The 15,946-nt window shown below is 39.3% G+C and overlaps 1 protein-coding gene across 1 annotated transcript in view; it reads left to right on the top strand.

The window, feature by feature from the left end:
- Positions 1–15,946, top strand: part of Man2a1 (mannosidase, alpha, class 2A, member 1) — a 163,385-nt gene that overhangs the window by 128,806 nt on the left and 18,633 nt on the right. Inside the window, exons 17-20 of the mRNA XM_005382174.2 lie at positions 3,536–3,669; positions 6,336–6,477; positions 7,559–7,692; positions 14,288–14,485. Coding sequence (XP_005382231.1) covers positions 3,536–3,669; positions 6,336–6,477; positions 7,559–7,692; positions 14,288–14,485 — 608 coding nt within the window. The remainder of the gene's footprint in view (positions 1–3,535; positions 3,670–6,335; positions 6,478–7,558; positions 7,693–14,287; positions 14,486–15,946) is intronic.

Here is a 15,946-nt window from a genome sequence, read left to right as displayed (position 1 = left end):
GTTGTATGTAAAGTACATAGTTACAGAGTAAACATAGTGTGAGTAGTAGCTGTCAGCTGCTGTTGGCTATTGTCATTCCCTCTGGATGCCACCCTTCACTCAGCAAACAGTCTGGGATCATCAGGCTAAATAAGATATGGTCTGTATTTCCACCATGAAAGTCTTTTCTCCTTTACCTTTCCAGCTATTTAAACTTTATCCATAGACCAGTTTGCTTTCTTCCCGTATCAGCTAACCTCTGCATGATGTCCAGTAGGCACTTCTGTTTAACAGTGATTCAGCACATATGTGTGCTCCAAGTGTGAAGAACTGGAATAGAAAGAGGGTGTGTAGAACACCCCATCTGTATATGAAAGCTATGGCCTCTTGGGAGGAAAAAACAAGCACCCCAGATCCGGGGAAAGAATGCAGTCCACAGCATGTGAGAATGATTTAATGCAGTGGTACCTTCTGAAAGGCTTCCTGGCCTCTTTTTTTTTTTTTTTTTTTTACACAACTTTTCATCTGTGGACTGCCTCTGTTGACATGCTCTGCCTACGGTGATGAAGGTAGGCGACCTCTGTTCTCTGTGTTGAAAGAGGGTGGGCATTAGACCAAGACAGTACTTATTTCTCATTGTTGAATCCTGGTAATAGCTTCATTTCTCTCCTTCCCTCTGCCTTCCCTCACTCTCCTGCTCTCCACCCCTCCCCAGAGGACTACTCTTACAGTAGAAGCCATTTTCTACCGCAGAATTGTAGAAAACCCAGAACATCCAAAGCCATGGTCACCCTTATCCAGAGGGAACCACGTTAGTGAAAGTAGCACTTTGTTCTCACATAATGCAGAGATGTAGCAAATGCTGGGTTCCATAGTTTATACCCAACTTGGAGAAAGTTCTCATTTCTGTCCTAAAGGCATCTTTGGCAGTGGTACAGCTTGGGGATTCTGGACATGGGAAAGGAAAAGTTGATGATCTTCCATCTCTTTTTTTTTTTGTTTTTGTTTTTGTTTTTTTCCGGTACCAGGAATCGAACTCACGACCTTGCGCTTGCCAGGCAGGCACTGTGCTGCTGAGCTAAATCCCCAGCCCCCGATCTTCCATCTCTTATACTGTTCGTCACAAACTAATAAATTCTGTTCAAGAACTCAGGGATGTCTCCTTGCTTCAACTATTATCACACGTTTTATTTGGTTTGTTCATAATAGGCATATTAAGTTTAACCTTGTTTTAAAAGTCTCTCCTGGCTCAAAATTCAAAACAGTGGCTTGCCAGGTTGTGGAGGGACATTGAGCTCCTTCTCAAGAGTGGGGAATATTTGTTACTATACAGAATCTGAGTATAATACTGAGCTTGAGATACATGACTTTCTCAATGGAAATAATTTATTACTGCCAGAGGTGATGTGAAATTATTAATTCTTCTTTGAAGCGTGTTCTTTGTAAATGTTTTCTGGAGATACATGCATTGAAATAATGATGTTCTCACTTGTTAAAAGTTCATTTCATTTCATGTAGTCTTTTGACTCCTGAGAAAAAAACCAAACCTGCAGAAAAGACAACATAAAATAGTACTAGAAGTGCTTCCAGTGAGGATTAGAATTACCTTTTTGTCATCTGCTATTCTCCTTAGTGCTACATAAGTACTACCGTTCCCAGTATTATATTTTGGTTTGTTTTTTGCTTTTTGTTTTTTGCACTGGAGATTGAAATCAGGACTTGGTGCATACTGAACAGATACTCTACTGCTGAGTGACAGCCCTGTCCCTCACTCTTTGTGATTTAGATATCTTTAACTCATTGTAAATACTTCTCTACAGAAATTCCATGTGCATTTCATTTGGGCTATGAAAAATATTCTGGTTGAAGTAAACCTTGTAGAACCACAGTTTCCATTTAGAGCAATGTATTTTGTAAACCAAAAAAGATTCTGTTGTACCATGTGGGTTTTTTGTTTGTTTGTTTGTTTTTCAGCTTACTAATAGTGGTGGGATATTTGGATCATCTATCTTGGCAGGTTCTTCCAGTAACTTTTAGAAGGAAGTGTGTGTGTGCATTTAACAGAGAAGTAGATAGTTCAGACTGGGGCCATTAAAGAGAGGGAAAGGAAAAGGCGTCTCTCAATAGTTTTATAACCATAGTAAAAAGCTGAAAGCTGTAGTTGTGGTTGAGTTGGAAGAGTAGTATTTATCAGAAAGAAGTTGTTTGAGCACCTGAAGATTCTGTTAATAGAGGCTTCAACTCATTTAGTATTATTCATCACTGTGTAATTATTTGTATGTTATAATTTCCAGTGTTCTTTTCACAGAATCCTACAGTACCTGGACTAGTGGTACTACTTTCTTTTCCAGTTCCTCAGCAATTCAAGCTTCCCTTCTCTATTTACTATCACTTTCTGAAAACTCTGGGGGTTCTTCTTAGCTCCTAAGGCTCTCGGGGGCCTCCTTAACTCCCATCTTCCTCCCCTTTTTCTTTATACCGCCTGCTTTGTTTAAAGATTTTAACCAGCACAGAGTGACACATAGTGATAAGGTATGAGTAGTAGTAGGGAAAGGTGAGTAAAGGAAATAACATTACAGGTAAGTCTTCACAGAGCATCAGCTTTAGGAAATAGGATCGGGCAGTCTCACTTCTTACGATCCCTTTCCTAATTGCTCTCTTGAGAAGATCCTGCGATATCTCTCCTATATACTCAATCTGTACTAGGCGTGTTAGATTTCTTTGTAACTCCTCTCTCCATCTCTGAAATTGACCCAAAGCTTCACTAAAGACTTGATGATGCAGTGAGGGTGGCATGACAGAAATACCAGGAAACACTTAGGCTTCTCATCCACCAAAGAAACAAAATTTGATATATGTGGGACTTCTTAAAGCTGTCCTCTCTTTTTTTTTAAGCAAAAGGCAGAATGGATCACTGCATAACAAGAGGTCCTAAGAGATACCAAACTCAGTTAAAATTGATTCACCTCCTGGGGTGCTCTCAAGATTGTAGTCAACAAATACTAATATGTTAATATCAGTTTCCAGCCAGAGATGATTTTATTGGATCTCCTGCTTCTGTTCCTAAAAACAGATTGTGGTCAATAATACACTGTCTTTTGAAACAGCGGATCATAAATTTCACTGGCTCCTAATTTCTACTGTGTAAGGAGAGGACGATGGAGAATTGGGCCACACCGATTCTGTTGGGAATACCGCTGGTACAGATGAGGGGGCCTGGCCTGGCGTGGGCCGACCCCTTCTCACTCCCTGGCTTCTTTTTCCCTCAGAACTCCGTGGGGAATCGGTGGCATGCTCTGTGGCATGCACATTTCTTCCCGGTTTCCTCATCATTTTGTTGAGCTGTATGTGCCACTGAATAAATGCTGTCTGATATTAAATACTACCTGACATTTAAAAAGATAAATTGTAACACAGTTTGGTATGAGAGATTCCAGTGATAGAAGTTGAAAATAAGGAAAGGTATGTAACTTTGGAAGGTGTGCTCTATGTTATATTTAGGAAAGGTGGACCGATAATTGTTTTCTTTATTAATGTGTATGTGCTTTAAATTTAGGAATAGAAGGGCAGTCCATTGAAATTTCTAATGTTGTGGACATCAGAAATTTATATAACCGTGAGATTGCAATGAGAATTTCTTCTGAAATAAACAGCGAAAATAAGTTTTACACCGACCTAAATGGATACCAGGTAATTTTCTTTAAAGTAACTGTTGGTGGTATTGGGGTGTAAATTTTGTATAGGATAGTTGCCCAGTTAAACTTTGGATCATCTGACAAGTAAATTTGAAAATTATTTCTAAAATAAAGTTGAATTTTAACAGAAAACTATAAGTTTTATATTCAATCAGATATCCAAAGTTGGAATAAATATTTGAGAGACCATTTTTTTAGAACATCTATTTGCAAGGAGTTGGTTTTTCAAAGGGAGATTTAGTGATCATTATGCATGTTAAATATCTTGATGCTAACATTTCTCATTAGATAGACTAGCTAGATAGATTAGATAGATAGATAGATAGATAGATAGATAGATAGATCAATTTATCTACTAAAAAGGAAAAGTAATCAGGGATTGCTGGGTATCTTTTTCCTTCTAAAAAATTGTTCTGTGCATTTTGTTTATGTATGTTTCAGTGTATCATCTAATAATGGACTCTTTAAATTTTAAGAAAATCCTATCCCTCTCTTCATCAGTATGTATGCATGTATATGTACATTTATAAATACACCAAACATGTATGTATTCATATGACAAACATAATTTAGAAATGTGGGCAGGCATATATTGAATCAAAATAAAATACTTTTAAGTAGTAAGAAAATTTATATAATTTTTTAAGATTTTCAGTTCTCTTTAATAGAATTTGACAGAAGTCTTGATTGTTAATCTCTATGTTCTAAGTGTGTGTGGCACTGTATCTTTGGAATACTACTATTAAGAATGTGAGCATATTTTTGAAACAGTAGCATTTTAGAAGTTTCTTGCTATGAATAGAAATAATTTCATAGCATATGCTTTTTACTTTGTCTGATTTTCAACTGAGGATAAGTGGAAAGAGTTGTGATAATTTTCTCTCTTTTATGATTTCCTCCAAAAGTTAAATTTAAACCTTTTCTAAAATACAGAAATTACAACACATATTCTGATTAACATGTTACTTCTGTTACAGCTTTTTGGTTTTCAAATGAAACCCTGACTTTATGGTGATTCATTTTCCTTGTATACAAAAGAAAATGTTTCCTTAAATCTCACAGAGCAATTATTTATAGTGTGGCTGTGGACATGAATGACAAAACTCAGTCAAAATGAGTAACTAGAAAAGCTGAATTTTCAAGGACCAAACTTGAATAAAAAGTAAACCACTATTTTTAGGTCTATAACCTAAATATTTCTTATAATAAGCCAATTTTTAAGCTTTGGATAAAACTGGGAATCTAAAGTAGCAGGTTTGGGGCTGGGGAGGGGAACAGTAGCACTGCTGTGGTAGTTTGAAGCATCTTTTCTATTTTTTTTTTTTTTTTTTTAGTTTTTCTCCGGTACCAGGAACCAAACTCACGACCTTGCGCTTGCCAGGCAGGCGCTTTGCCGCTGAGCTAAATCCCCAGCCCCTTGAAGCATCTTTTCTATAAGTGTAATGATATTAATTAATCGGGGTGGGAAGGGTAGCATTGGAAAGGAGAAAGGGAAAATGATTTCAGAGATTCTAAGAGAACATCCTTCCTGGCCTCTCGCTAGCCCGGTGGCTGCCAACAACCTGGCATTTCTTAGTTGCCATTCCTTACTTAATCAGATGAGAACTCCAGTTTCTTCCTTTGTGGCCTCGTGGTTCTCCCTATGTCTCTGTATCTCCCTGTATCCAAATCTCTCTCTACTTATAAGCACAGCAAGCATTGGGTAAGGACTGACCCTTCATGGTCTTCTCTGTTTCTGCAGAGACTCTCTTTCACAGTAAGATCCAATTCACTGGTTGTGTGGAGAGGTAGATTTGGAGGGAAGAGACATTGTTCAGCCCAGGACAGTAAGTTGAGGGATGCACTGCAGAGTTGTTGAGAGCATTGAAGATCGGGCCCAGTAGTACTCCCTCAGACTATCTTCCCGTTAACAGTCGCTCAGTGTGTATTAACTATTATGCTAACTTTGCAGCTCTCCTTTTCTCAAGTCTCAAGGATGATAAGGTCCTGAGGTGAGAGCGAAGTCACTGCAACCCAGACTGGCTTTGGGGCCCTGACAGTCTCTCAGTAGATAAAGTTCTGTTTCATGGACTCAGATACTAGGATATGAGAAATTGGAATGTAGAACTACCTACACTGAAACCAAACCAGAAGAGTAAACATTGGTTTTTAAATATAAATATGCATTTGATTATAGTGTAATAATGTTGGAGGATTTGGTGGGGAGATCTGAGGTATTTATTAAAACTGATTCAGGAATAATAAGAGGTATTTCTTGAAAGCGGATAGAGAGCTATTGTGCTTAGCATTCATTACAAAAGCAGTGTGTTAGATTTAGATGAGAAATGAATACTTAATACCTTTATAATTTGTTTTATGCAAATATGGGAAGCTAGAAGACTTTTGTTAGGAATTTTTGATTCTAAATTTAAATAAAAATGCTTATTTTAAAAATCTGGACGAGTCCTACCTTTCTTACTTAAAAATTGTTTTCTAAGATCCATGTCTTTTTTCATCCTACTGTTCTGAGGAACAGTTTAATTCTTACTATTTATTTATTTATTTGCTTGAACAAGAAAGCAAGCCGTCTTCTGTCTTTGGAAGGAAACTCAATGCTAATACTAATTTGTGAGTAGGTATGTAAATATCACATTTTTAAAAGAGAATTTTTGGGTTTTATAGATTCAGCCTAGATTAACAATGAAGAAACTGCCTCTTCAAGCAAATGTCTACCCCATGACGACAATGGTGTATATCCAGGATGCTGAGTACCGGTTGACGCTGCTCTCTGCGCAGTCTTTGGGTGTTTCGAGTTTGATAAGTGGTATGTGTTACTGAAGTTCTGTTTTGCCCTGCAAGGTTGTACTTCAAAGTGTATAATTGTTCTGTGGCCAAATATATTAATTATCCTTTCCAGTTACAACCTGCCTGTCTTCTCTCCAGCTTTTTTCTTTTGAGAACTAGACTATCAATTAATTTTGGATTTTATAACAGCAACATAATATGATGCGTTCCCTCAGTTGTCAGATGGAGCACAGGAGACCCAGACCTCAATGTCACAGTTGTTTTTAAAGATAACTCTCTTCTCCTGGTCACCTGTTGTTTGTAGAGATCTCTGTCTTCATTGTCATTTAGGGACTACAAAAAAGGTACTGAAAGCTTAGATAAAACTTGCTTAAGTTTGCACAGATGTGAAGTTGTGGATCAAACTTAGTTCTCATCTGCACCATGGTCATTTTCTCCTACTACCTCTGCAAACAAGAAAAGTAAAAGTGATTAAGATTCAGAAATAAAGAGATACAGCTTCAGGAATTCAGAATGAGAAAGTGATTCAGAAAAAGAGAAAATAGACAATAGGCACTGATTAAGTTTTGTTAAACTTTCTATTGAGCTACTTTGATCCTTTCTCTACGTAGTTTTTGATAGCCATGTGTATTATCACTTTCTTACTTTTTGATAGTTGCCAGAATAAATGTCTGAAGGAGGCAGGCAAATACTGAGCACAGGTCCCTTGTGTGTTTGTCACAAGCCCACGTTTTACGTCAGGTACCCCATGTTGTCTGTGCTCCCATACACAAAGAAATGACTACGTTTCATTTTTCTTTGTGGCCCTCACTAAAGAAAATCGTGTGAATTTATATGGGAAAGAATTGAATTCACTTATGGAGATAACGATTTCACATCATGGGCAGATGGGGAATGTGGGGAGGTGGACATGCTGGAGAGCGTGTTCCCCTTGTGCTACCATCAAGAGAACTCCTTATGGTGGGGTGTCCAGATCGACCTCCTTAACCAGAAGTGAAATTTACAGCAAGACGTTGTGCTTTCCATTGAAATGATCTTCACTGAATATCTGTATTAAATAATCTTGGTCACTTTTTTTTATTGGTTTATTTGTTTATTAGGTCGCATTGAAGTCATTATGGATAGAAGACTCATGCAAGATGATAATCGTGGCCTTGGCCAAGGTGTCCATGATAACAAGATTACTGCTAATTTATTTCGAATACTGCTAGAAAAAAGAAGTGGCATAGATACGGTAGGAAAAAATAACTACCGTATTCTGATGTTGGTTGCTCTTTGTCGCACCAAATTTGAAATGATGACCTTTCACTCTTTCATTTATATTAAAATTTCCTCTACACAGATGTCTTTGTAACAGACTACACTCACTTTCACTGACGTTAACTTATAAATATTGTGTAAGATTTGCATTTAGGTTTTATTTTGTTTTGCTTGCAGTGCTACAGAGTAAACCTAGGGCCTTTGCACTAAGCTGTGTCCCAGGCCCACTTTTTATTTTGAGACAAGGTCTCACTGACAAACTTTTTATCTTCCTTCCTCAGCCTCTGAGAGTGCTGGAATTAGAATTTCCACCACCATGGCTGGCTTATGCCATTTTATTTTTTCTCAGTATTTACTATGGCGATAAAAATAATGTCAGTGAAGCAGTTTGGGTGGAATTCCCTGAAATTATCCTGAAAGAAATTAGAGTGAGAAAAATGGGCTTAATTATGATTAAAAAACAGAACTTACCTATTTAGGAGATTAGTTTGGATTGGTAGAATTCATTCACATCCTTGGTGGTCTCGTTCTGGTGTTAGATTTATCAATTGAAATGGATTTGTCTGTCCTCTCTTCATCAGTTTTTACTCTTCTAAGCAAGAATCTAGCATTCTGTGGTAAGCAGTCTGGCAAAAGCTGTGCTAGAGCCAAGCAACCTGCCAGCTGTTACTCGGGAGTCAGCAAAGTGATCCCAGAGTTCTCTTCAGAGTACTGCTTCTGAACCTAGATGGCGCCGGACTCTGTGCGTTCTCTTTCCTGCACCTGCCGTTTCCAGTCTTCTACTCCTTTCCGCGGGGACCGCACGTTCCACCTCGGAGGGAGAACAGCATTAGGCCGAGCTGTCTGGCGTAGGTGCCCTGTGTGCCTTTGCTTCTGATACCCAGGGGCCCCCTCTCGTCTGAGGCCAATCCCTGCGCCTGCCCTTGGCCCTCACCCCTTACTCCTTCACCATCCTCGGGATCCTTTCGCCACTCTGCCCACCCGCTCCCTTTTCTCTCCCCTCCCTCTCACAGCCAGCACTCCCCTAGAAGATCCTTTCAGTTGGCTTTTAAGCAATCCTTGTTCATCGTTTAAAACTAAAAACAAAACAGCGGGCTGTCAGGCTCGCTCTCCTTTCCCCTGGGCTATGCCCTTTCCTGCCCAGCTAGCCAGTGTCCTGAGCTGAGCTCATCACTTCCTTCGCGCGTTCGTTTTATGTCAGGCTGGCTTTACCTGCCTCTGTGCACTGGGGGCTCTTGCCGGTGTCCCAGGATTCCACGGATACTTTTTGTCATGATCTTACTTCACTTTTCAGCAGGATTTGACACCATTGTTGCTTCTTAAAATACTGCCTGGCCAGAGCTTCCACGCTGCCGTGCTTACTTAGTTTTCCTCCCAGCTCTCGGGCAGTTCTTTACCTCTCGGATAGTTCTTTACTCAACCATTAAGTACGAGGTCCCTGAAGGTTTGGCACCCTTCCTCTCCTTTGTCACGTTACGTGCTATCTCCTGGCGATCTTGTCTACTCTGAGCTTTCATTCACTACTGCTGCACAGGTGGGATCCACAAAACACATAACCCCAGCTTGGTCTCATCTCTGACCTCCAAACTCGCCTTTCTGAGTCCTTCCTAGTGTTTATCTGAATCCTTCGCAGTATTCCCTTCTGTGTTCGTAAGTGTACCTGGAGCTCCCTGGTCCGAACTATCAAGTGTGTCCTGAATGTGGCTCCTACACATCCGCCCTGCCTTCCTCTTTCTGCCATACCTGTTCCTAACTCAGGAGGCAAAACAGTTTGTTTATTTTTGGTGTTTTATAAACAAAATCTAGCTTTCTGGCCTACTGTTGAGCTCCTGTAGCATCTTCTCACTGTCATCAGCAAACAAGCCGAAGTCCTTCCTATGGCCCGGAGAGTTCCTCATGGCTGGAGCCCTGCTTGTCCCCTGGCTTCTTGCGTGCCGCTCACCATTCCTGCTTTAGGCTCCCTGGCTTGCTTTTCTCTCGCACTTCTTCCAAAGTCTTCTTCCCCAGGGCGCTCTGCACATTCCCCACCACCCCCTCTGCTTAGCAAACTCTAGGAGTCTTCACATCAAAACTCAAATCAACTGCTCTTGACCCCATCTTCTCCCATTTCCTTATGTTTCTGCTAAACTCTGCATGTCACCTTCATGCATGTGTGTGATTATTTGACAACTGTCTTTTCCTTCACCCCGTAACTCCATGAGCATGGAGGCTCCGTATTTTTCTGCTGGTGGGATTGTTCCTATCCAAGGAAGCACCCACTGTGTATCATGAATGGCTACAAAATGTGTAGGTGAATGAGCTTTTGCAGCTCATCATGCCACTGTTCTCTCACTTCTGCTTGTTGTATCTTCATCATATGCGCGTTCTGTTCCTACTGCCAGATTCCAAGCGTGTGTCCACTTCCTTGTGGGTGAGCTACAGGGCTTCCTTGGCTATGGTAGGTGTTCTACAAATAAAATACTAGTTGACAGAATGAAATGGAAGCAGCTATTTATAGCAAAGAAGTCTTCCAGCATTTAGAATCTTTTAGAGAAAATAATTAATATCCATTTTACATGTCAAGATTTGAACCAGTTCTTGAGACTTGGAGTTTAAATCAATTACTGACAAAACAGCTTAGTTTTAAGAGCAAAAACTGCAGAGGAAAGGGATTGTCTGAATGTTGGCAGCTACTGTCTTTTTGCTTCTCCTGAAAATGTTTCTGGCATGTATGTTTGCCTCTTTATATTGACACTCATCTATAAAACTTCTGTTAACTATGGCAATAAAAATTTTCATGTCAGATCTATAAAGCTTTCACTTAGACATTACATAATGTGTTGATTCCTGTTCAAAATTCCTTGGATAGTAATTGATTTAAATTTGATCCAATGTTTCTATAATCTAATGTTTAAATTTATGTTTTACTTAAGTATAGATTCTGGGGCTTAAATCGGTAGCTTCTTTTAAATAAAAAATGGACTAGAGAAGAGAAAATATATTTTAATTTCTGGTGAAATTGGTTACAAACAGTTGATTTGAAAATATTATGTATCCTGTAACTTAAATTGTCAAGGCAGTGTTTTTACTTTCAACTCAAACTGTAACATCTAAAGTATGGATGATGAAAAGTGAAATGGGGAACGCCCCTCAATAAAGGGAAGGGTTTTAATGGTTTTATTGGGATGAAAAAGTCACCATTGAGGATTTAGAAGCCCTGGAAGTATTCAGTTGCTACAGTGTGTCATTTCACCTCTGGATTCCAGTTCATGACCTATAAGGAGACAAAACTGCGAGAAATCTGATTAAAAACTCAAATGCAGAAAGGGCATAGGAAAGTGATGGCGTGGAGCCATCAGCCAGGTTTACAGGAAGTGATCAGAAAGTCCGTAGTGATGCTGAGGACCTGTAACCCACCTGGAGCCACATCTGGGCCCTGGCCCACGTTTTCTGTGTGGGAGTGCTGCCCTGTGTGACTCAAAATGCCAGTTTCTAAAACACCAAAAAATACTTTTTAGAAGTTTTCTTAGTACAATTTTTAAAGAAGTAAATTAAAGAAAAAAAAAAGTGTTAGTATCATCCATACCTACCAAAACATACCTACAGATAAAGCTTGGTCACAGACCGCCGGTGTTCATTTCTGATCTAGGTGATACTTATCTCTGAAAGTTGTGGTTTCACATCTGTTCATTTCTTTTCTCTTTCTCCCTCTTTGTCTTTTTTACTTCCCTCTTTCCTTCCACAGTATTCACTTATTTATATCACGTTTACTTAATAGGTTTACTTTAACAAATATTTATTAAGGTCTCCCCATATGTCAGGTCAAATGGAGTAAACAAAGATGACTAAAAAACGATCTCTTACTATCTTACATAATTTAGCAAATTTTTATTAGATCCAGTGGAAGCCCTTGGTGGTGAAAGATCAGATAACTCAAGTGAGCTTTAATAAAGGGCACCAAGGAGCCTGGCAGGTTCTGCCTTCGGGAATCAGGGCTGTAGCTCAGTGCAGAAGACTTCAGCTTTGTGTGGTTTGGGTCAGAATGCGCTGCAACTCTTTAACATCAAGCAAGCTGCAGTGAGACAGCTAGACTCACACAGTCTGAAGGCAAACAACAAGAAACAATAGTATTCATAATAGCAATGTCAGTTACTACATGGTTGGGAAGCCATTCCTAGGTGAAACAAACACATAAAATTATCCATAGCAGCATATTTTCTGCATTTTGAGTTTATCCTAAGACTTAAAAGATTATTGTTTTAGGAGAATAATAAAAATACTGATAGTTCAGTAGTTACATGTCCTGTTGAGCCCCTTGTAAGTATGGGAAAGTACATGAACGGTGGGACCTAGGTCGGGCTTTGTCTCCCTGGTGTGGCCTTCCTCCAACAGTGAGTGGAGTTTGTTTCTTGTGCCAGTGGCCCAGAACCACAACTCTTTCAGCACTTTCTTTCTTATCTTGCCAAGGGCAATGAACTGCACAGTCTTAATTCTCAAAGTACTTGCCTTCATGACATTGTTTTCTTTACAGTACTTTCTTCCAAACATCTTTGAGTTCGAACCTTGTTTTTTGAATCTTAAAACAGCTAAAGGGTGAAGTTTGTGATTTTTATTCCAGAAGAGCTATTTGCTGTAGAAGGTTGGGAGGTGACTGGGCAGGCACTCTGCCGGCAGATGCCTAGAGCCCCGTGTGGCTGACCCGCGGCTTCACCTGCACAGGCTTTCCACCTTCACGTTTCCAGAGCCTCACTCCTAGAGATTCTGATTTCGTGGGTTTGAGTTAGGACCCAAGCATCTTTGTCTTACAACCCCCCACCCCTAGTTGTTCTGGTGTGTCATTTGGGGGGAAGTACCCAGAGGCAGGAAAACCGATGTGGCTTGTAGGATTGAGACATATATGCATATTATTGCTTCTAAGACATAGAAGTTCAGTCAGGAAGTATCCTGTCAGTTCACTGAAGTGTCCAAGGATTCCTCCACGAATGTAGAAGAAAGCTCGAGAGCTTTTTCTGAGTGTATCTTGACCTAGAATGGACTTATGCCTTTTGAATCTGATAAGGCAGGTGTTTTCCTTTCTGTTAGCCTCTTTTATCTTTTATTACTCAAAAAATGATTTTGTCAGCAATCCTGACCTAGATTATGAAGTCCTTTGAACTGGGAACACATTTAAGTGTGTTGTTGAAAATGTTCTCTTTCTATTCATGTTATTCTACGGGCTGCATTAAATGGCTCTATTGTTGGAGAATATTATTTTATGTGCTTTATTTAATCTTTTTCTAAAAACAGAATGTGGAATGGATATGTTTTCATATAACTCTTTCAGGCCTAATTCTTTTTGTCAGTAGCTTAATTCTGCAATGTCTCTGTGTTGCCTTTCAAGTTTTTTCTCTCTCCATGGTCTGAATTGCAATGACATCTACTATTAGCCACTGGCATAATGCTGCTTGCTTTTTGCTAGCACCTTTCTGTCCATTGCTAATCTGACATTCTGAATTTTAAGCTCTATATCTTCATAAATCCCATCTTTTCACACAGATAAGTAGCCAAGCCTTTTGAGTCCTGTATTACAAACAGGGTGCAGAATCAGAAAATAACTATTGAAATAGTCATTTTATTATAAAATTGAATTCGCTTCCAGTGTAGCTGATGATCAAAGCACATTTCTACACAAGTATTTTTCTTTTTCTATGTCTGTTTTTAACTTGTTAGGCATTATTGGTTAAGGTTCTACTTAGGCACTGGTTTACTTAATTTTGTATGTCTTCTAGCACATGTGTATCTCTAACCCTGGTAGATTTATCTGATGTTTGAACACACAGAAATGTTGCCTAATAAGCGTACATCATAGCAAAGACTGAAGTATTTTTAAATTATAGTAATTATGCAATTACATGTATAATAATTCCTGTTTTTAGAATAAAACAGAGGGAAACAACTTGGCAATGATTTACCAAAGTTAAAGAAACAGTTAGATAATGGAGATGTTATACCTGTTCATTTATATTTTAAAACTGGATTTACTTTGAGAGTTTTTTTAAACTGTCATTGGGGGGCTGGGGATTTAGCTCAGCGGCAAAGCGCCTGCCTGGCAAGCGCAAGGTCGTGAGTTCGGTTCCCAGTACCGGAGAAAAACCAAAAAAATAAAATAAAATAGTAAAATAAAATAAACTGTCATTGGGTACCATTGACCTTCTATAATGTTATAACACTTATGGAGCAGGGCTTTGAATCTACGTGTGCCTTTATGACCTTATTGAGTGTGTAAATGAAACCATGAGGATATAGTCATTGGTACCTGCAAAAAGAGAGCGATGACTTTAATGACATAAGGTAGAGTAAGGGCCTCACAATCCTTGTAATGTGGGAGTTTTGTGATAGTTTGGGAGTTTTTATAAAAAGTTATACTTAATGCAAAAACATTTGTGGAAAATATTTTTAGTATTAAATCAGTGGAAGAGACATTTTAAACGTATGAACATCATAAAGTCAAAGTACAAATATATTTTTGTATTTAAATTTTATGAAGTACTTCAGTTAATATGATGGGAACTGAAATACAACTTTGAAACAGTTTTGTTTTCTCTTGATAGCAAGAAGAAATGGGCTCGGTTGGTTACCCCTCCCTTCTCAGCCACCTCACTTCGTCCTTCCTGAACCACCCAGTCTTTCCAATGACAGTACAAGCAGAGTTCTCATCTACCGCTAAGCTGCTGCATGAATTCCCTCCATTACTGTCATCTCTGCCCTGCGACATTCATCTGGTTAATCTGCGGACAATTCAGTCAAAGGTATATCCCCAAATATATCTGTACAAAATTACTTTCTGTAGCGTACTGGTTCAAGGCATAAGGAGAGTGAGAAAAAACTACCCTAAACTTCACTGTGTTTTGAGGAATGATTATGAAGGTTTCCCCTTAGTCAAAGTCATTATGCCTTTCATTTGACAGTTGCTTTGTAGCTTAGACCCTCTCCCAGAATTAATTTATTTGATCCTCAGAAAAGTTTTGGATGGTGAGCACATCAGGGATATTGGCTTCCTTTTAGGCTGGCCACAGATCGCGTGATAGGTAGGAGAACCAGATGGATCAGCGTTAGTGACTTCCACTCATTTTTTCTTGTTTGTCATCGTCTCTTTTTTCTTACGGGGAATCAAACTCAGGACTTTGTGCTTGCCAGGTGGGCACTTGAGCCGCTGAGCTACATCTCCGGCCCCTGTCATTGTTTCTTAAGAGTTAGTGACTATAATTATTTCTTTGTATTTTCAAATCTATCTCTTGAAAATTATTACAACTTATTCTTTGGTTTAGAAGAAATACTGGAGCAGGAGCATAGGAAGGTTTTATTACGTGTGAAATATAAATTGTTAGTCTGCTTTAGTTCACATATGTGCCCATTTTTAAAATAACAAAGATTGCATTTGGAAAGAAGGATTAGGCATGTGACCCCCTTCTCATGCGTTGTGGAGCTGCTTTGACGTTGTGGATAGACATACAGTTAGCTGGGTGGGGACGTGGTTATAAATTCTGTGAGATGTGTCTCAAGGTAAGTGCTGTCGGTAGAAAAAGATGGTGCTCAATACATGAAGGGAGAAGTGGCTAGGGACAAAGAGCCAAAGCAAAACTAAGCTAAGAATAAACGTCTGCAGTTTGAGTATTTCTGAATTTTATGTCCAAGAAAAGGAACTTTTGCTTGGCAATGCAGTAAGATAATCTGTGGCTTGTCATACTGCTGACAGGTGAATGCTAGAGTGACTGTGTGTCCACATCTCTGTGTTCGGACACAGGTGTTGTCATGTGTGTGAACCAGTAGGATTTGTCCTATACCTACCATTTGCCAGCTACTGCTATAGTCACCAGAGACGCGAATGTGAATAAAGCAGGCAAAAAGCCCTTGAATTTAGATACCAGTGGAAGGAGAAAAACAACTAAAGGCAAAAATAAGGGAAACATGTGAGATAGCGTTTTGAGGGGAAAGAAGGGGGAAGAGTGACTCCGAAAAGGTGGTGCAGGTTTGATTGGATTGGTTAGAAAGGGACCCCCAGAGGAGATAATGGAGTATAAATTCGAAGGAGTTCAGGAAATAGGAGGGTCACACAGATTTCTGAGAGTAGTATGCTCAGTATCCCTCTGCCTGAACCAGACCCCGTGCAGAGGAGAGGCTAAGTAAGTCATTGCTGAGTGAGTGGATAGTGAGGCTGTTCTTCCTAGGAATGGATTTTCCTTGTCTTTTGTGAGTCTACCTTTTGGTCT

Source organism: Chinchilla lanigera, unplaced genomic scaffold, assembly GCF_000276665.1.
Source record: "Chinchilla lanigera isolate Chin_1 unplaced genomic scaffold, ChiLan1.0 scaffold00017, whole genome shotgun sequence".
In the NCBI taxonomy this organism is placed as follows: domain Eukaryota; kingdom Metazoa; phylum Chordata; class Mammalia; order Rodentia; family Chinchillidae; genus Chinchilla; species Chinchilla lanigera.
This window is presented reverse-complemented; position numbering and strand designations above follow the sequence as displayed.